At 43.7% G+C, this 21611-nt stretch overlaps 1 protein-coding gene across 2 annotated transcripts in view; it reads left to right on the top strand.

The window, feature by feature from the left end:
- The window catches only part of PRRX1 (paired related homeobox 1), an 82728-nt gene that overhangs the window by 49427 nt on the left and 11690 nt on the right, over positions 1-21611 (top strand). For both annotated transcript variants that reach the window (XM_073358196.1, XM_073358197.1), the window contains exon 2: positions 18621-18796. In XM_073358196.1, coding sequence (XP_073214297.1) covers positions 18621-18796 — 176 coding nt within the window. The remainder of the gene's footprint in view (positions 1-18620; positions 18797-21611) is intronic.

The following is a 21611-nucleotide window of genomic DNA, read 5'->3' as shown; positions in this document are numbered from 1 at the left end:
GGCCCATTCAAGTGTTGGCCTCTCTGATGAGACGAGCATACGAAGTGATGTCATCATCTACTGTGATGGTGGCTTTGTATCCAAGATCCGGATTAGTGGCTGAGCTAATTGACTGACTGCAGATAGACCATGAAACAGTATTCACATGACTTTTGTTCACCGAGACAGCATGGCCTAGTGGTTAGAGTAGGGGGGGCTGGGGCTTCCATCCCTTGTTCTTCTAGCTGTGTGACTTTGAGTGAGTCATTAAATCTCTTTGCTTCAATTTACTCACCCATAAAATGGGGGTGATGATAACATGCACCTAATAGGAGTGTGGTAAATTGTATGTCTTTAAAGTGCTTTGAGATCCTTAGATTAAAATGCAACAGAAGGGTGAAGTGCTATTACTGCTCTGAACCAAATTTAAAGCAGTATTCTAGGGTACAATGTTCTGTAGTTCATTTGCCAATCCCTTGAATCATCCAGATTTCTAGGTTGGGGTGTCAGCTAGTTATGACTGATTAAGGGTACTAATGGAGAATTATTTGATAATATATTCATCACATAGAAGTGAAGATCATTATGTAATATTGGACAGTGTAGATTCCAACATATCACTCATTTCCCCCAATTCTCAAAAGCTCTGATAATAATTACCCTGCCTCTTCTAGTGGGAATTTATAGGTTTCCATTTCTCATCCTTTTGATTTCAAATCTCTAGATAGCTGTTAGACTTTGGCAGAGGACCATTCAAAATACATTCCAAATATTAATCATTTCAAAAGGTTAAGAGACATAAGATGGAGCAATTTATTAGCTAATGTGAAATGCATTCAGTGTATGTAATAGGCTAAGTATACAAGTTAGGTCAGATTCTGATCACTGTTTACACTGTTGTAAATCTAAATAATTCCAAAGAAGTCAACAGAGTCACTCTGGATTTACACCATTATAGACCAGCTCTGATTCTGGCCCATAGTTTTGCTAATGCTGCAGAATCTTGTTATCTTATATGAGCTGCAAGTTGTACCTAAGAAAACACAGATTCTTCCTTTCTCCAGTCCTATCATCTTTCAGCTAGAACCTGCTAATAGCAGGCTACCAGTTTCAGTGAAAAGAATGAGAAACAAAGTTAGTTTTTTAAATAGCTCTAAACTCTCTAATCCCACAGACTCCGTACTCTAACGATGTTAGATAAAAAGATCTTTATTCAGCATCCATGGAACACAGTGCCTCTTTGGATGTTCCATTCTTGGAGGAGGCATGTAGCCTGGAAGCTAATAACCAGGCTCAAGTTCTGTTGTTACTGGATCTCCTATGCCATCATTTTTCCAGGCCTGATCAGGAGGGACCCATAAAATGCATTAGTGGTTTATATCAGGATTTCTAAATGAAAATCTGCTAATGGTTCCAAGATGCATGCATTACTTGGGGGAAATCATCTAGCTGGGTCAAAATACATTTGGATATTAATGAAAGGAAAATGACCTTTTCAGAGATCAGACCATAATGTTCTTTTTCACGTTCATTTGCATCTTATGTTTTCCCATAACATCCTGTCAATGCCATGAATTACAGCACCATTGATCCAGTCCTTGGTAACAAGAACAGAATTTGGCACACTAGGTGATCTTTAGCTGACATTCGCTAGCTGTCTGAGGTCTGCGTGTTAAAATTATAAACAGATGAAATATCTATTGTAAATACCATTCTTGTTTACTGGGGAGGCCAGCTGGCATTCCTATCATACAGGCCATTGACTGTGGGCCCACATGGGCCATACATACAAAATAACATGTCAAAGTGAATTTCCAGATACAGGTGGGACAAGGCTATGTAGTAATGACACTTCCCAGCAGCAAAGCTAGCTCGTAGTGGGACCCAAACAAGCAAAGATATTAATGAATCAAGTAGGAATGAGTAAATCTTTGCCAGTGCAGGCCATAGGGAGTTCTGGGTGGCTTTGTAGAGCATTGTAGTTCCCGCAGAGTTTGGAAAAGGCCATTAGGAATGCACAAAATGCCAAACAATTGGTTTGCAATCTTTTATTTTTTTTTTAATTCTCCTTGCAAAAATATTTTTAGTTGCCCTGTACAAAATGTCTTTCATTTTTCCATTCTTCCCAATTGAAACCCACATGGATTTTTGCAGTTTTCTGAGTACAAAGTAAAAACAAGTGAAGTCGCATATGTTCCCGGCCACAGATTGGCCTGTTTGAGAGAGAGGCTGGAAGGCACAATGGGCAGCAACCTCGTTGGCCTCTAGCCAGTACCACAATATAAATGAATAATAATAATAACAGGTGAGATTCTGTGTGAACCTACACACCTCCTGGTGTGGTGGTCTGTCCCATCTAGTGGCACTGAGACCACTTAGAGAGAGGTTAATAAGTCTGCTACAGCCTTAGCTAATGACCATGTGGCTTTTAGCTCATGCGGTAGAGGCTCATGCACTAAGCTCCAGAGGTCCCAGGTTTGACCCTGCCTGCTGACGACCGCAGTCTGTCTGTATTACATGTGCACCACAGAACTCACAGCCCAGGGAGCTGGATTTAAGCCACCTTTGTGCCTGCCAAATCCTGAGCTGCTCTCGAGAGCGCCCCCTACCCTAAAGGATTGCCCTGTTGACTGTAGTGCTACCTGGAGTCTCCACAGTGCTGCATGTTCCAGTCCTACCTCTGACACCCCCCTCTCACCCCCAGCCCCATCCTCAGCTTGCTCCTACACCAGGGCTTGCAAGAGGGTCCTCTGACAGCAGCATTCCAATCTCTCCTGCAATGCCTATGCCCTGGGAAGATATGGGGCTTTAACAAACCCTTCACATTGCTCCAGCACTTTTATGTGATGCACAGGGACCAGAACAGGGCTAAGGATCTTGCATAATAATCTGTGAAAACAAACACACTATATTTTGTCATATTGGAAAAATGTAAATGATGAGGAATAGCCTCCAGGTGTTCTGCTTTTTATGAATATGGTTCAAGGATGATGGGTTAAATTCTGCCTTAATATGCACCACGTGCAATCTGTTAACTTCAACGGGGTCACTGAAGATTTAAGAGGGCAGGAGTATGGACTGATGGGTTTTTTTGCTGGTTTTCCCCAGGGTACAAGTTAAAACCAGACAGGTATTGGGTACTCTCCTCCCTCATAAGTCATATACATCATAGGCTTTTAATAAGGAGAATGAGATTGCTAAGGATTCACCAAGCCAGAGGGATGCTGTGAATTCCATCCTGTTTTACGATGACTCCAGGAATTCTGGGAGACTTTGCCACCTATCACGGCTCCTCCACCAAAGTGTGTGAGATCAAGTGAGGGCTGGAGCACTCTGTCAGGATAACAGGTAGGAAAGAATATCCCCAGAGTTGGTTTTACTAGAGTTTTATTCTTCCAGCGGTCCAAAATAAAAAAATAAAAAAAATACAACAGCAGTTTGGTCCCTGAAATGCCAGGGGATCCTTAGGAATACTTTGTGTTTCTCTGCTGATTTCTTTTCACACTATGACTTACGGGAGTCTCATGTGGCTTTAAACCTGTGCACAGCTGCAAGATGTTTGTGGGCTTTGTCCAATTAAAGTGATCAGTCAGGCACTCCTTACTCTTGCCCAATGCAAGGAGAAAGGTGTACAAGCACTGGAAATAGAGGGCCCCAGCTAAAATTAAAGGGGCAGCAACTGTAAAAGAGATATATGGAAATACTTTTTGTTGATGCCTTTTACAATTACCTTGTGGCACTTACTGCCTCTGGATACTAATGAGGCAAATTGATTAGTACACTTTGCTTATGAGTGGGATATTTCCTCATTGCCTTTTCCATGGTATTTTGCTCCTTCTTCTGAAGTATCTGTTACTGGTCACCATTGGAAATGAGATACCAGATTAGATGATCACTCATTGGGGTCAGGAAGGAATACGACACTAACCCATTGATGATCCAGGAATTTTCACAATGAATGAATATAGAGAGAGGTTTTTTAGAGGGGAAAAAGGAAAAGTTGTTTTGCAGAGAAATGAGATGGTGACAGAAACGGAAAGCAGACAGGCAGACACACTGCAGGAGGAAGTGAAAAAGGAGTGTAGGCACTTTTAAAACTGTGTTATACAATATTTGATTTCAAACAGTTGCACTAAACCTTATAAAGGGTTTCTGGGTAGCAGGAGACATCGGGAGACATGACTGAGGGGATGAGGAACAGATGGCCGGAGATGCAGATGTTGTAAACCTGGCTTTGAAGCCGGCAAAGATTTATACCCAGGCTTACATTTTCACTCTTGAGTAGTGCTATAGACTTGCCTGTTAAACGTGTGCGCAAGTTTTGGCAGGGTCGGGGTCTTGTGACTGTGAGGTGGAACCCAATGTTTTGATATATCAGGGAGGGGAGGATGTCTACTGACTTCATAGTACTAGTGCTGGCTTGGGGAGTGTTTTGCATAGTTTTATGTCGCTGTGTGTTCTTTAAGAGATATGATGACATGGACCCATAGATTGGGGTGTGTTGCCCAGTTACAACCACACATAGGGTAGGTCTATAGTGCAGTCGAAGGTGAGATTGCGGCTTAGGTAGAAATACCTGTGCTAGCTATACCTGTGGTAGCATGCCTAAAAAGAGCACTGTAGATGCGGGGCTTCCAGCTTCTGCAATGCAAGCACATGCCCAAGGTACCTGGTGGACTTATACATCTGGTGCTGAAGTGTACCCAGTCACACCTACACTGCTATTTTTAGCTGTACTAGTGCATGTAAACCTAGTGCAAATACATCCACTGGAGCTGCAATCACACCTCTGATTGCAGCGTAGACATGCCGTAGATTCATAGTTTATAGAGCAGGGGACCTCTGTGGTCATTAGCCTGACCTCTATAATTTGCCACTGGCAAGCCTTTCTCTAATGTGTTTGTTTTTGATTCATTTCCCAAGGACCAACGTGATAAGTCACATAAAAATTACAATATGTAAAATAAAGTATGAAACAGACAAGGAATTCCAAACACATGCCTTGGAGTCTGAGAGCCATACAGGACTTACTATATTATGGGAACCATCTGACCTGGAGCCCTGGTTTGAGAGCAAACCCTTACATGTTTGGGTCTCTTCTCCCCCTTTTTCTCTCTGTGCTCAAACCTGCCTGCTGCCTTTCCAGTTTCAACTTTACTACTGCTGCTCCTGGTAAATAGTCTCATGCAGAGTGTGAGGAGTGCATGAGAGTGATGGCAGTATGAGATACCAAGTGCAAATGACCCTCAATAAGGGAGTGATGAAATTGACCATACACCAAATGCTGTCCAAGGCACAAAATAAATTGAAGAAAAATAGAGAGAATTTTTCTCTCAACTCTCTTTCCACGGTAGCGGTCTTCAGGGTTACTGCTAGCAATAATAAATAGAAATTTTAAGGGGAAAAAGTGATCTTCAGATTGACACAGTCTCTTTAAGGTTGCAATTGAAATCTTAATATTGGCATTTTCTAACCACTGAATGTTTGAAGATGATCTCTTAAAGTGGCTCTTTGGGAGAATATAATATACATTCACATGAGGATTTTTTTTCCAGTTTCACTGACTCACAGAGCAGCTCAGAAACATATGCACTCTGCTCCCCAGACTGGCGCTGCCTTTCCAGAATTTGTCTGTGTTAATTGTTTTTGCCTCCAGCAACTTGTAATGGGAAAAGTAACTTCTGTTGATAATTTGGAGTTGGATAGATTGCGATCATGCTGTAACGACTGCTTACATTATGTCTTTGTTAATTTCTTTCTGTGAACAAACCCAATGCTAGTTTTGAATTCCTTTTCCCAGCCCTTTTCCCCCTGTAAGTTCCCTGTTCTGTAGTGTGTAAAACTTGTGCACAATGTGGTGGGGTGGATGGTGTTTCAAATATAAAAGGAAATGTCACTAGGGCCAAGCAAGGATCCAACTGGGTAAAGAGTTATGGCCACACACAAGGTTTGACTACGGCAAGGAATCTCCTGGAACTCCTGGAAGTAGATTGCTCAGAAATTTCCTATCAAACCATTTTTCTTGGTCTGGAAAATTTGGATTTTGATTAAATGAAAATTTTCACAGCAAGTATCTATTTTTCTCAAAAAAGTGTTGCTTTTTTCTATTGGCAAACACCAAACCTGAATTTTTTGTTGGCTTTTGGCAGAAAACTCAGTTTTACTTTTTTCTACCAAAAGTCAACATTTTCCACTAAACAAACCCCATTCATTTTCCTACCAAATCTAGTGAGTCAGACTCAATATTAGGTTATTACTCAGTATTTTGAGGTCTGGGAATATATTTCAATGCTCTTGCTTTCTTTCTGGAATTAAGTCATTGAGCTTCCAGCTTACACAACTGATGTGAAAAAAATCTTTCCTGGCGTATCCTATGCTTTGTGGTTAAATGTCTCGGGTTGAAAAAGCCTCATTCCCTTCTTGGATTAAATCAAACTGTTTAGTTTCAATGTGGATTTGATTATCGTGTTTATAATAATCAGTAGCTGTGTCTAAATTATTCCTCTTTTGCCTCAATTTCTGACATTATTATAATTGCAGTGGCTGGAGCACCCTACAGAGGACAGGAGCCCATTGTGCATGGTGCTGTACAAACATATAGTCAGAGGCAACCCCTGCCTCAAAGAGCTTATTGTCAGGATCCCAGGCAACGGCAGGTAGGACTAGTGGCAAGGTCTTGGGAATCAGGAACTGATTCCAGGGATCAGAACTGGTGTCGGAGTCAAGTTGAGGGTCAAAGCCAGAGTCTAAGTCAGGAGCCAAGGTTGAGTCAGGATTGGGCCAGGGATCAGTACAACATATCGGAATCTCAATGTTGGGGTTGAGGGAGTCAGTCAGGAATCAGGATCCAAATCAGAGCCAAGGTCAGTACCGGGAGTTCAAAGGCAGAGAAGCAGGGTTGTGATGGCAGTTAGCTGGGAATCCATATTGTTGCCTGGACACTTCCTGGTACGCCCCATGGGCTTATGTAAGGTCAAGGAGCCAATCAGCAGTCGCTAAAGACAACTGTCAGTCAGCCTCTGTGGTTTGTGGCTCACAGGGAGCGTCTGGGTTGCAGCTGCCTCCGGGTGGCAGTGTGGGGGTGTTGGTTGCGTGATAGACCTCCAGGCTTGCCAATCCTTCTACTTACAATCTAAATAACAGCAACTTTTGACACACAAATATTGTGTCCTGTTATAGTATTTCTCTCTCTCCTCTTTCTCCTCTTTCTATTTCCTCATCTCAGGCTCTCTCTATGGTATTTATACAGCCCCTATCGCCACAATATCTGAGCACCTTCCACCACCGCTGCAAGGCAGGGCACTGCTATTATCTCTACTGGGGAACTGATGCTTATAGAGAATACATGATCTGCCCCAGGCCACACAGGAAGCTTATGGCAGAACAGGGAGTTCAAGCCAAGTCCTAGGCTAGTGCTCTAACCAATGGATGGTCCTTCCTCTCTCTTTTAGCATGTGCTGAGTAACCTGGACAGCAAAGTGCTATATGCCCTGTACTGCCGTTTAGATCTGGGCAGGTGTCTACCCTGTAACGTTCTCCCCTCGCCCTCTGGAGGAATGTCATGGGTCCAGTCCAGAGATGGGGCGGGCGTGGGATAGGCGCTTAATAGGCTGGGATAGGTATGGGCATGCAAGGGGGTCGGGCCTTGGAGGATGTGAACCAGTCTGAGCCATGATACATTTCCTGTGTTTGAACTACCAGAGAGCAGCATTCAGATGCTGGTTTTGACCCTTTTCTGCTATTCAGCAAATGCAGGAAAAGATGAAGAAGAAAAGAAAAGGGTGTTCCAGGCAATGAAATGGTGACAGTGGTGGGAGGGGAATAGAAATCAAGGTGCTGAGGGTGGTTGAGATTTTTTCAAAGCTGCCTAAGGGATGACTTAGCCGCTCATTGACATTACTGGGGGTTTTGTGGCTACACCCTCTAAGTAGTCTCTGTCCCTGTAATTAACCCAAGCTGGTGGTCAAGGGAAACCACCACTGGGCTTAGCTGCCTAGCAATCTGTGTCCAGATACTTCCCGTAATGGGGTGAGTAATGTCCACGCTCCATGCCAATTGATGGCAGAGGTGAATTGGCCAGGGGTGACCTTCACATGAGTCACTGGAATATAACGATTGCTCATAATTTTCCATTCAGTGGCTGCACAAAGTCGCCTTTTATTGACCTTTTATTTTTTGGATCCCATCTGTAATGAGCGAGCTGTGAATCACTGGCATCTCCCTTCATGCCCGTAAGAACCAAGCAAATTGCGATGATGCTTTTGGGGCTGTTGACAGGATGCACATTTAGCATTTTTCAGGCCTTCTCCTTTGTTCATCCACTCCCCACAGCATTGAGATCGTCGCTCCTAGTCACACAGGAATGTAGCAATTGCCAGACTGGATCAGACCCACTGTCTACCTAGTCCAACATCCTGTTTCTGATAGTGGCCAGTACTAGATGTTTCAGAAGATGAGGTATGAAACCCCAAGAGAGCCCTGAGGGGCTAATTCCTTTCTGAGAAATATTTGGGAAATGAGAAAGCAGTGATCCAATGATCCAGTTCTTCAAGATACTTAAATGCCTAACTCCCATTGAAATCAGTATGTTCAGCATCTTAGGACTGGTCTATATGTAGTTTGGGCTCTGATTTGTGACCTCCTTAGACGCTCTTGAATCTGATTAAGAGAGGTAGTGTGGCTTGGTGGATAGAGTCCTGGGCTGGCATGCAGGAGACTTGGGTTGGGTTCCATTCCCAGCTCTGCCACTGGTCTGCTGGGTGATCTTTGGCAGGTCATGTCACCTCTGTGCCTCAGTTTCCCCATCTGTAAAATGGGGATAATGATACTGACACTCCTTGTAAAGCACTTTGAGATCTATGATGAGAAGCACAATGTAAGAGCTAACCCAGTTTAAGAAGGCCCCCACTAGGGTTTATATTAATTGAATCTCAGCCATGTTTCTAGCTAACCCATCTTCCCATGAATATTAAGAGAAACCAATGGTTTCTCCACTCATCTATGCTGGTGTAAATTGGAAATATTTCCAGTGAAGTCAATGAAGGCACACTAATGTAAAACTCCTATAAGTGGGAGAGAACCAGGTCCATTGTGTCTAGAAATGACAACCAAGATAGAAATAAGGTGACCCTTCACTATGGTATCACGGGAACAAACAATCTACTTTATGGCATTGGACCAATGGACCATTTAATTCTGTATCCTGCCTCCGGGACTGGCCAAACATTGATTCTTCAGAGGAAAGTGAAAAGCCTATAATGCACTTCTCTAGTCCGTAGGGTCCCAGATGGAGCAATGAATCGGAGGTAGGGTAACAGATAGCAGAACAAGCCCCTTGGTGTGCTGGGCTGAGCTGTTCCACTCTAGGAGGAAGATCAAGCACTAAGAGGCGGAAAGAAGACCAGAGTCCATCTGGGGTATGTGGAGAGAGAGATCCTCAGGTGGCAGGGATGCTAGGTTGAAGTATGTGTAGATTTGGGTCCCTTTTATTCTTCCTCCATCCCTAGGAGTTAGCAAACCCCAGATTCTGGTCATAAAGGTCAATGAGCTAGAATCTGAGCTCAAACTCAGAACTCTCCCTCTTCTGGGTGCTTAATGCACACGACATGCTGGGCTATCAGCACAATGTGATTGTTTGCAGCAATGTAGCCCAGTGGATGTTGTGATCCAAATGTCATGAAGTTGTGGTGAAGCTATGCCTGCCAAACTCATAACAACTTGGGCCAGTTTGGGGTGGAGGGGATCACACAACACATGTGGTTCAGCCGGGCGGGGTTCAGAATCCTTCCCAAACTCCCTACACAAAAGAGTCCAGCTCAGGACTCAGGCACTTGGGTTTTCCACTTGAAGAGTGAAGTGGTATTATTTGAACATTGACCCAACTACTTATCCGCAGCGCTGCTGATTGGAAACAGTTGCCTGGTTCCCACAGACATACTGGGGAAAAAAACCCAACCCGACCCTTCACAGACAACTTACACTGAACCTTCAGCCCTTATGAGGGTTGCCCATCATTTGTTATTGTTTCACTAGGGTTCCTCTGTGGAGTTTATGCCTCTGTTGCATTGCCCTTACTTCAGGTCCAATCCAGTGCCCACTGAAGTGAATGGAAAGACTCCCTGATCTGACCCTTTTATCCTCCGCTGAACCTGTATTAATAGAAACCTTCATTTGGATTCCAGAGGAAGCCATAGGTGGACACCTCCCCCAAAAGCCAAATCTCTGACTTTGTATTGGCACTTACAATTTTCATGGATTTTTTTAATGCCTCCAGAAACCATCTGTGGAGCCCACAAACCACAGCAGCCAGTCTTGCGGTATTTCCACTGTCCGAGGAACTGAAACACCACAAGGCAACTACCATGAGACTGATTCTCCCCTGCCTTGCACTGTGTGCTCTGAGTGTAAAATGCTACCCTGTCAGAACTCACATCACTGGCCGAGTTCTCTCCCTCTGCACAGGTTTCGGTGACTACACAAGGTGGAAGGCAGTAGAGTATCACCTCCTTCGTATATCAACCCCATCACTGGCTGAAATAAACCCACAAAAAGCATAACCAGAAATGCCAACACTACACTCAGCACAAGTATTAATTAAACTGTGTCCCACTCTTTCCCCCACTCATCTTCATGTAGCCTAATCAGGATGACCCGCTGTTACCCCGTGTGGCCATACTTTACTGCTCCAAAATTCCTAAACACACTTGCTTTTCTAACACATTCCATCTCGGCTTAAAGATTCAAAACTCCTGTTTAAAGCTAATCTCCAAACACTTCCTCTCAGATACAAGGAAATCATGGGCATGTTTGTATCCAGGCATTCCCAGACTGGAAAGGAATCTGTCTGGGGATTGACTGTCTAGTGAGGGGAGGTGAAGATATGGGAGCGGTAAATCTTTTGGAATCTGAAAACTGCATTTCAGTTGAAGTGGAATGTCCCTTTGTTCCCAATTGTATGGACTTTAGGTATTCAGGCGCAGTAACTGTTACCAGATGGACAGCAAAAAGCATCCCAAACAGGTGCTCAGAAAAACAACACATTTTGGATTTCATGTTCTTAATAAAAACTTTCCTGTCTTGGGACTGCACCCTTTCCCAGCGACACTAGGGAAGAAGGCAGTATCACTATGGGAGAGGTGAGGCATAGTGCTTTATTTTATTCTAAATCTATTGGGCCAGATCTTCAGATGGTTATAGCTGATGTATCTCCTTCGACTTCAATGGGCCCACACTGATATACATTAGCCGAAGATCTGGTCTGTTATATTTAAGAACGTTAAGGTCCCAATCCAGCAACATACTTAAGTAGATGCTTAACTTTAATCACATGAGAAGCCCCATTGATTTCAGTGAGACTATTTGCATGCTTAAAGTTAAGCACATGCTTCAGTACTTTGCTGGACCCAGATCCCTTCCTCGCTCTCTCCTTCCCCCCTACAGCATGGAAACAGATGCTGACCTGACAGACAGGGATGCTGTGAAGCTATTCATGCATGTTTGAGCTCCTCAGAGAGAAGATGCTGTCAGTGCAAATTGTTGTTATTAATACACCTGCTCACTTGACATGGCATTGTCCACATGACCATACATCAGAAAAAGTTTTAGACTGGAATTTTCAAAGACCTAAGGGAATTAGGACCTTAGTTCCCTTTGGAATTACATGGCAGTGAGGCGCCCAACTGCCAAGACACCTCTGAAAGTTCCAGTGCAGGATATGTCTACACTGGGCAGGGGAAGCCCACAGCAACAAGTCTCAGAACCCAGGTCAACTGACTGTGGGTTGCGGGGCTCACACAACGGGGCTCAAAACAGCAGTGTAGACATTCCTGCTCAGGCTGGAGCCCAGGCTCTGAAATCTTGTGCGGGGGTGGCTTCTCAGAGCCTGGGCTCTAGCCAGAGCAGGAATGTCTACACTGCTGCTTTTAGCGCTGTAGTGGGAACCTCATGAGCTGAATCAGTTGACCTGGGCTCTGCGGCTCGCTGCTGCTGTTTTTTTTTTTTTTTTCTTTTTTCAGTGTACATACACCCTTAGAGTTGAATAATATGAAGCCGGGCAGGGTACAGATTACAAGAAGCAGCTGTGTCAAACTATTATGGTTTGGTGAAGATATGGGAGCGGTATTATGGGTCTGATTCCCTACTCCGGGACACCATGTTCATGCATGTGCAATTCTACTGACATTAGTGAAGTTCCCCTGGCATAAAACCAATGTAAATAGGCAGAGAATCAATCCTGTTGCATGGTGGATGTAAGCCTCATTATAAGGCCAGTGAGTGAGATAAAGAGGAGAAAATAACTCCCCAGTGTTTTCATTAAGATCAGTTCAGAAGAAACAAAGCTACTGAGAAGAGCAAGGCATCTCGGACCATGTTCTACATGGTCTTATTGCTCCAGCAAACTCTTGGATAGTTCCCTACCTAGCTGGCCAAAGGTTTGACTACCCAGTATATAAAAATTTAGCTCCCTAAATGTTTTGCGGGACATCTGGAGCCACACTGCCACACTGCTGCATCAAATGCTAAGGTTCTGGTGGAACTAAAGGGCTCTGTGGTCTCTGACGAAGCAGGAACAGTAATGCTGTTATGGAAGAAGTAATGATGGAACGAAGGGATGGATGGTTTTCCGAGCGAGCTAGTTTGCATAAGGTGGAGCAGGGAGTAATGGGAGGAACCAAACTTCACCTTTGCCTAGGATGCCTTTGCACTGGTTTGCATTGGGACCTGGTGAGCGGGATAATAAGCAAACCTCTATTCTTTCTATGCTAGTCTCTGATACAATTGCTCATTGGAGACATTCACTATAGGACACCTGTCAACTTTACCAGTGATGTTTGCATTCACTCTAGCACTTGTTTAAGTGCCACGATAGCATTGTGGTCTCCAATGTTAGCAAAGGTAAACAAAGGGCTCACAATTCAAGTGATTGGTGAGGAAAGGCAGACACCCCATGTAAACTGAAGGGCCAAAATTCAAGCTGTCTCTTCTGCTCCGGGAAGCCTTTCTGTTATGAGCTTCCACCATGCAGGATGTTGACCAGAGCAGACTTTACTTTTTATTTGCATGGCTCTTCTTATTTTTAACCTTTTAAGGGTTGATTTTTCCCCTAGTATGTTTATGCAGAAAATACACTCAAGTAGCAGAGAAACTGGCTGGGCCCCAGCTCATTCCATATCAATGTCTTGCTAGATATTTTTCTATTTCATCCCCTTTGATGTCTTTCTTTGGTTCCTTATCTTTTGTGGGTAATCTGGGGGTTGAAGTGAGTAAGGATCCACTGAATATGAGTAGACAATGTAAAACTAACATATAACAACAGCAGACTGTCCTGGGATTGTGACAGGGAAAGAGATCTTACTTGGTCTCTGCTCACTAGGGCTGGATTTAGTCTATGGATTGAACCCCTTTTTTCTGTTCCTACACTACCTGTGAACCCATAACAGTTTTCCTAAATTTGTTTATAATTACATTGTATCATTATTTGATCGCTATCTGTTGAATTATTGACCAAGCAACTAAATACCCGTGGATCATGCATGAATCCAAGACTGTTTATTCATAAACTCTGTGTGATGGGTCACCCAAGTCCCATAGTTTTGTTTTTGCTCCTGATTGGATGATTGAAACCATTTTAAACAGGAGAATAACCAATGCCAAATAGCAAATACTTAATAGCAAACACTGTTTGCACACTAAGGGCCTGATCCATACTCCACTGAAGTCAAAGGAAAGACTCCCATGCACTTAAATTGGTGTTGGATCAGGCCCTGATATCCTTGTTCTTTTATGAATCCAGATACACTGATAATGGTGGCTACACATGTCCAATAAGCTTTGGTCCTCAGTGTTGTTCCTGGCTCAAGAAAAGGTTTTGTTTTATAGACAGATTCATTCATAGATTCCAAGGCCAGAAGGGACCATTGTGATCATCTGGCCTGCATAGCACAGCCAGAGAACTCCCCCACCCCCTTAAGTTGAATAGCTGGAATCTCTGATGTATATTCTGTATCTCCTCATAGCTTATCATCTGTACATACAGCCCTTTGAGAAATGCTGGTACATGAAAAGCAATCTGCTGTCACCCAGACATCCAGGTTTGCAAGTTCCGTTACGTTATGCAAGGGTGTTACAAATATTACCATGGGGATGAAAGGTAAATGGGTCAGTGCATTGGCCTTTGACCTACAGCATGGAGAGCATGAGCAGCCTAGGGTCAAAAGTGAATGTAAGGTTGGTGGCCTTACTGTAGTATATGATGGACTTTTGTCCAGAACACAAAAGTCACGATCCAATTATCTTAGCACAGAGGTCTTCAAAATGCAGTCTTGGGACCCTAGTGCAAGTTGTTATAGTTGGTGAGAATTGCCCTGGTGAGAGTTGCTGCCTCTAAAAGTCACCTGGAAAGGTTGTGCTGTGCCCAGTTGGGTGGCATCCTTAGAAATCAATCCATTAGAGTTAGAATTTAGCTTTGTAACAATCTTATGAAATAGGGAATTATTACTCCATTTTACAGATGGGGAAACAGAGGCACAAGGTAAGTCAAGCAACTTGTCCAAGGTCACCCATGAAGTCTGTAGCTGATGGCAGATCTTCTGCAACCTAACCCAGTGCCCTTTCTACTAGCCCATCCTTCCTATTTAGAGCAAGTGTAGGAGTTACAGATCTAAATCCATCCTGCCCCTGAGCCAGAGGCCTAGCAATCAATCATATGCAATATAGACTGGTGACCCCACTGCTCACAACTACTGCCTGTCCATGCAGTTAATGGTTGCAGCGAGCAGTTGATGTATGACAGAAAATGGAGATCAGTACCTTCAATCCGTGCTCATGGCAGATATAGGAAATAGTGTGGTGGTTGGGAAGGGGGAGAATACAGCAACTCCTAGGTTTGGCTGCTTGCACTGAGGCAACGAATCAAACGGAGCAGCAAGCTAGTTCAGTGCAGCTTATGCCAATGGGAGCACGCTAAATTGTTGAAGACTGGCAGTGAGCGTGCTCCCGAACGGCCAAACGTGGGAAAATCAATAGATGCACAGCACTTAATGCAGGATGACGGCAGTGCTCCTTGGAGCCAGGGGAGAGACCTGTCACGAATACACTCACCACAAGCAAATGGGGCATGTGAAGCACATTTTGCAGTAGCTCTGTGCTTCATGACCGTGATGAGCCATTAGTGAACGACTGTGCAACACAAAATGAAGACCAGTGGAAGTCATTGCCTGCTTCAGATTTGTGAAATAGTGTGTGACGTTATATAGGGAATAGGGACATGCACAGTGAATTTCCCCTCCCTACCCCCAGCCAGAGCCCTGGCATAAAGGCAATTAAATGACCCAGACAAGGATTTTTCTGTAACCTTTGCAGCTGGGACTGAGCAAATACGGATACATTCAATTGCTTTTTCTTGACTATGACAAGAGAACGCTGAATATTGGGCCTCCTAGCCAGCAAATAAATCTGTCTTCTCTGTCAATCACGAAGGAATCTAGCTTGTTAAAAACCCAAGGCTCAGGCACACAGGCAAATGCAATGGTTTTTCCTTTGCAGAAGAGGAGAAAGAAAAATTGAAAAACTCCCAGCCCCTGCTGAGTTCCTGCTAGCACACTCTCTTCCTCTTTCTCTCCCCGAAAATGATCTTCCGGTGCTTTCTTGAGAGAAGCAACCAATCAATGAGTTCTTCGAGTAGTCTTCCTGTTTATAAAGTATAGTTCTTCCAAACTGCAGAAAATGGAAACCCAACCAACCATGTTTGATAGCTTTGATAGCTGCTTTCAACTACCTGAAAGGGGGTTCCAAAGAGGATGGCTCTAGACTGTTCTCAATGGTAGCAGATGACAGAACGAGGAGTAATGGTCTCAAGTTGCAGTGGGGGAGGTTTAGATTGGATATTAGGAAAAACTTTTTCACTAAGAGGGTGGTGAAACACTGGAATGTGTTACCTAGGGAGGTGGTAGAATCTCCTTCCTTAGAGGTTTTTAAGGTCAGGCTTGACAAAGCCCTGGCTGGGATGATTTAACTGGGAATTGGTCCTGCTTCAAGCAGGGGGTTGGACTAGATGACCTTCTGGGGTCCCTTCCAACCCTGATATTCTATGATTCTATGATTCTATGTGAGTTAGGTGACTAATCATGTAGGGCAACCAGTGACTCGGGAACAATGCATACTGGCAGCAGACACTTGTGAATAAGGCCTAAGCTGAAATGGATGAGCTCTGAGCGTGAACCAAGCAGTGCTGACGAGCAAACAAATACGTAAAAATCGCCACCTGTCTGTGGACCATTCGCAGCAAGGGGCTAAATCAATAAATAATTTGGTGGTGAAATTTTCATCCAGATCCAGGTCACTATCACAAAACAGCAGAGGTTGGGCATACCCATAACTAGCTGCGTCATGGCAGGACAATGGGTAAGCGGATCGATTACCATTGTATCTGACCACTGTGCTGTTCGTTCAGTATCCTGGCACATCTGTGCACATGGGAATAGGATTGTCTTTGCATTTCCCTATTAATGCAGTGGGCATGGTTTTTATCTTGGTGGTTCTAAATCCTCAGTTCAATACTTGGCTCTGGCTTCAGCGCAACAGGGTAGGTACTTGAAATGAGTGGTACTAGAACAGCTGGTCCTTTGCTCAGCCATGTGAACCAATCACCTCTGGTGGTAAAGGGATGGAGGAGGGGGAATATGCAGCAGCCGCTACTTATGGTAGGTCTCACTGGCAAAGTTTTGGAGCAGAAGAAGGTAGCCAGTCAAAGAATTTCAGCTGCAAAAAAGCAAAGCAGCTGGAAATTAGGGAGACCTCAGAAGCATGCATTGACCGCAACAGCTAGTGATGGAGAACAACATTATCTTCTTCATCACAAAAAATGTGCCAAGAGAAAAACCAAATACAAAAACCATCCAATAATAACGTGTATTAGGATAGCTTCTAGCAGTCCCAACTGAGATGAGAGCTCAATTATGTTAGTCACTGTACAAACACACAGTAAGAGACAATTCCTGACTCAAAGAGCTCACTCTGTAAATGAACAGACAGGGAGAAGGTGGGAGGAAGGAGATGTTATCCCTACTTAATCTCTGCAGGCCTCAGATGTAAAGTGGGCTTGCCCAAAGTCACAGAGAAAATCCATGGCAGATCAGGTCTCCTAAATGCTATGCCAGTGCCTTCATCCCAAGGCTGCCCTACCTTCACAGAAAAGTCCCTTGATCATAGTCTAATGGGGCGGAAAGATGAATTAATGTTAGAGTAGAAGAAGCAAGGAGGATGGCCTTCTAAATCCAGTAGAGTTTGAAGGGTTTGAGGAATCCCAGCCCAGACCTGATGGACCTTCGACATCTACTCTAGCAGCGTAATTTCTCCACATCAAGGGCCCTACACACTGATGGTGAGCTCCCCAAGCTGAATAGGTCCAGAGTTCCTATTTTCTTTTCCTAAAATTGATTTCAGTGGAGATTTGCTGATTTACACCAGATGGGGATCTGGTCCATTGACTTCAGTGGAGCTATGCCAGTGTATACTAGATGAAGCTCTGACCCTATGTCTGCATTAAGTTGTCTGCACAGAAGGGCTTCTACCAGCATTGGGCAGAGGGAAGCATTCAGTCTAGTCTTCACTTCCCTCCACATGTTTCCTATCCAAACTTTGGAAGATTTTTGTCGGTTTGCTACCCTCTGCAATGTGGAACAGAGGGAAACATTTGTATTAGAAAGACAGCTTCAAGAAAGAACATAAGAATGACCCTACTAGGTCAGACCAAAGGTCCATCTAGCTCGGTATCCTGTTTTCCGACAGCAGCCAATGCCAGGTGCCCCAGAGGGAATGAACAGAACAGGTAATCATCAAGTGATCCATTCCCCGTCGTTCATTCCCAGATTCTGGCAAACAGAGATTAGGGACACCATTCCTGCCATTCCTGGCTAATAGCCATTGATGGACCTGTCCTCCATGAACTTATTTAGTTCTTTTTTTAACCCTATTATGGTCTTGGCCTTCACAACATCCTCTGCCAAGGAAGTCCACAGGTTGACTGTGCACTGTGTGAAGAAATACTTCCTTTTGTTTGTTTTAAACCAGCTGCCTATTAATTTCATTTGGTGACCCCTAGTTCTTGTATTATGAGAAGGAGTAAACAACACTTCCTTATCTACTTTCTCTACACCAGTCATGATTTTATAGACCTCAGTCATATCTCCCATTAGCCATCTCTTTTCCAAGCTGAAAAGTCCCAGTCCCAGGACCAATTGGTGAAGAAAGGGACATGAAGCCATAGGCCCAGACTTCCAAAATTGATGTTTAATCTCTTTTAAAAGGTCTGTTCTAGCTCAGCCAGAAGTTATGGGTTTTGATACAAGAATCACTGGGGGAAGTTCTCTGGCCAGTGTTCCAGGGGCAGTCAGACTAGATGATAAGGATGATTTATTCTGGCATCCAAATATATTCATTTATATGAATCTATGAAAAATGTGTGTCTCAACTTTGATCCAAGTGGCCAGGATCTTGTTTTTTATCTCTCATCCAAATGATGCAGAGATCTAAATTAATGATGCAGAGATCTAAATTTTTTTTTTAAAGGTAATTGTTGATGCTTCAGAAACACTAGTAATCTAGTTCCAGCACTTCACCTGTCTGATTCTCTCCCATTCTAGATGATCAGCTGAACTCGGAAGAGAAGAAGAAAAGAAAGCAGAGAAGAAACAGGACCACCTTCAACAGCAGCCAGCTCCAGGCGCTGGAGAGAGTCTTTGAGAGGACACATTACCCTGATGCCTTTGTACGAGAAGACCTCGCACGCAGAGTCAACCTCACTGAAGCCAGAGTTCAGGTAAGTAATGCCAGAAGTCAATCTTCCACCCATCTCATCCAGGTACTGTCAGCAAGCCATGGCTTTAGCCTTCACCCAGCCAGCACGATGGCTGCAGAGATAGAGGATTGTTAAAGAACATGGGCCTTACTGTCAGTAAAGCTCTCAAACATATAAATGCCATAGAGATCCTTCTGAAAAGCTCTATCATATTGAATAGAGTGAAACATTAGGGTTTTATAGAAATCAAACAGGACAATAACAATAATTTTATTGCAGTAGAGCCCTGGAGCCCCAGATTGGGATCGAGGCCCCATAGCATTAGGTGTTGTACAAATCCATACAAAGACAAGGGCCACAATTTTCAGAAGTGACTTAGAAGCCTATTTTCAAAAGTCTCACTGAAAGTCAATGGGACTTAGGATCCTGGGTGCGTGTTACTTTTGAAAATGGGAGCTCCTATGCCACTTAGGTACTCTTGAAAATTTCATCCTCAGTCCCTGCCCCAAATATATCTGAAAAATCCAAAGAATTGAATAGAGAATAGGATCCTTTCTGTAGAATTTTTCAGCCAGATAATGGAATTCTATAGCAGGGAGAGAATTTGCTAAGTTCTGTAGGAATGTGTCAGGAAAGAAACGCAAGTGCAAATCTGCTTTGGCAATCAGAGACAACTCAGCAGGGGCTTGGAAGTGGTGTCCATTTTTGTAATCAGATTGACGACACAGGCAAAAATGCCAAGTCAAGAAGCCTTCTCCAAAGTGAGCTGTGTGGGTTATACACTGTAGACTGAACTTCCTATGGAGGCATTACACCCAATATTTAATTATAGTGGCAAAGCTATGCTACTTTTGGGGGTAGAGAAGAGGTTCTGGATCATGATGAGGGAAACCTCAAAAGGTTGAGATGTTCAGCTGAGATCCCAAAGTTCGGTTGTGCATCTTGGCTTTAGCTTTCTGGTCTGGCTAAGCTGCACTCCATGTAGACCCAGTATGGCAAGCAAACGTGGGTTTGAACCCCCCTTGTGCCCCTGTGCAAGCTGAAGCAGCCTCAGGACTTGTGGCAGCAGTAACAGGCCCCAAGGGGCTATTATGTTGGATGGGAGTTGATGGAGTGCAGCATCACTCTAACCATGTACCATTGCTTAGAGATCCTGGGGAGAGGGAAGCAGAGAGAGCTGGTTATCCCAGCTTTGTGCACTCAGGGAGTCTCATCACACCACCAGACTGCCACGAATGGTCCATATTAGAGCTAAAGATCCCCTTGACTTGTTCTGAACCTCAAGAGATTTCAAGATTGGGTAGGGAATCACAAGAGGATAGGGTTCTTCATGGGGTTGCCAAGGCTTTCTGCTTCTGCTCAGGCTGGAAACACCCTGTGAGTGACATAAGAACATAAGAATGGCCATACTGGGTCAGACCAAAGGTCCATTCAGCCCAGTATCCTGTCTACCTACAGTGGCCAATGCCAGGTGCCCCAAAAGGAGTGAACCTAACAGGTAAGGATCAAGTGATCTCTTTCCTGCCATCCATCTCCACCCTCTGACAAACAGAGGCTAGGGACACCATTCCTTACCCATCCTGGCTAATAGCCATTAATGGACTTAACCTCCATGAATTTATCCAGTTCTCTTTTAAATCCTGTTATAGTCCTAGCCTTCACAACTTCCTCAGGCAAGGAGTTCCACAGGTTGACAGTACGCAGAGTGAAGAAGAACTTCCTTTTATTTGTTTTAAACCTGCTGCCCATTAATTTCATTTGGTGGCCCCTAGTTCTTATATTATGGGAACAAGTAAATAACTTTTCCTTATTCACTTTCTCCACACCACTCATGATTTTATATACCTCTATCATGTCCCCCCTTAGTCTCCTCTTTTCTAAGCTGAAAAGTCCTAGCCTCTTTAATTTCTTCTCATATGGGACCTGTTCCGAACCCCTAATCATTTTAGTTCCCCTTTTCTGAACCTTTTCTAATGCCAGTATATCTTTTTTGAGATGAAGAGACCACATTTGTACACAGTATTCAAGATGTGGGCGTACCATGGATTTATATGAGGGCAATAAGATATTCTCCGTCTTATTCTCTATCCCTTTTTTAATAATTCCTAACATCCAGTTTGCTTTTTTGACTGCCACTGCACACTGCATGGACATCTTCAGAGAACTTTCCATGATGACTCCAAGATCTTTCTCCTGATTAGTTGTAGCTAAATTAGCCCCCCATCATATTGTATGTATAGTTGGGGTTATTTTTTCCAATGTGCATTACTTTACATTTATCCACATTAAATTTCATTTGCCATTTTGTTGCCCAATCACTTAGTTTGGTGAGATCTTTTTGAAGTTCTTGGTCTTAACTATCTTGAGCTGTTCAGTATCATCTGCAAACTTTGCCACCTCACTGTTTACCCTTTTTCCAGATCATTTATGAATAAGTTGAATAGGATTGGTCCTAGGACTGACCCTTGGGGAGCACCACTAGTTACCCCTCTCCATTCTCAAAATTTACCATTTATTCCTACCCTTTATTCTTTTAACTAGTTCTCAATCCATGAAAGGATCTTCCCTCTTATCCCATGACAACTTAATTTATGTAAGAGCCTTTTGTTAGGGACCTTGTCAAAGGCTTTCTGGAAATCTAAGTACACTATGTCCACTGGATCCCCCTTGTCCACATGTTTGTTGACCCCTTCAATGAACTCTAATAGATCAGTAAGACATGATCTCCCTTTACAGAAGCCATGTTGACTTTTGCGCAACAATTTATGTTCTTCTATGTGTCTGACAATTTTATTCTTTACTATTGTTTCAACTAATTTGCCCAGTACTGATGTTA

This window comes from Lepidochelys kempii, chromosome 8 (genome assembly GCF_965140265.1).
Source record: "Lepidochelys kempii isolate rLepKem1 chromosome 8, rLepKem1.hap2, whole genome shotgun sequence".
NCBI lineage: Eukaryota > Metazoa > Chordata > Testudines > Cheloniidae > Lepidochelys > Lepidochelys kempii.
This window is presented reverse-complemented; position numbering and strand designations above follow the sequence as displayed.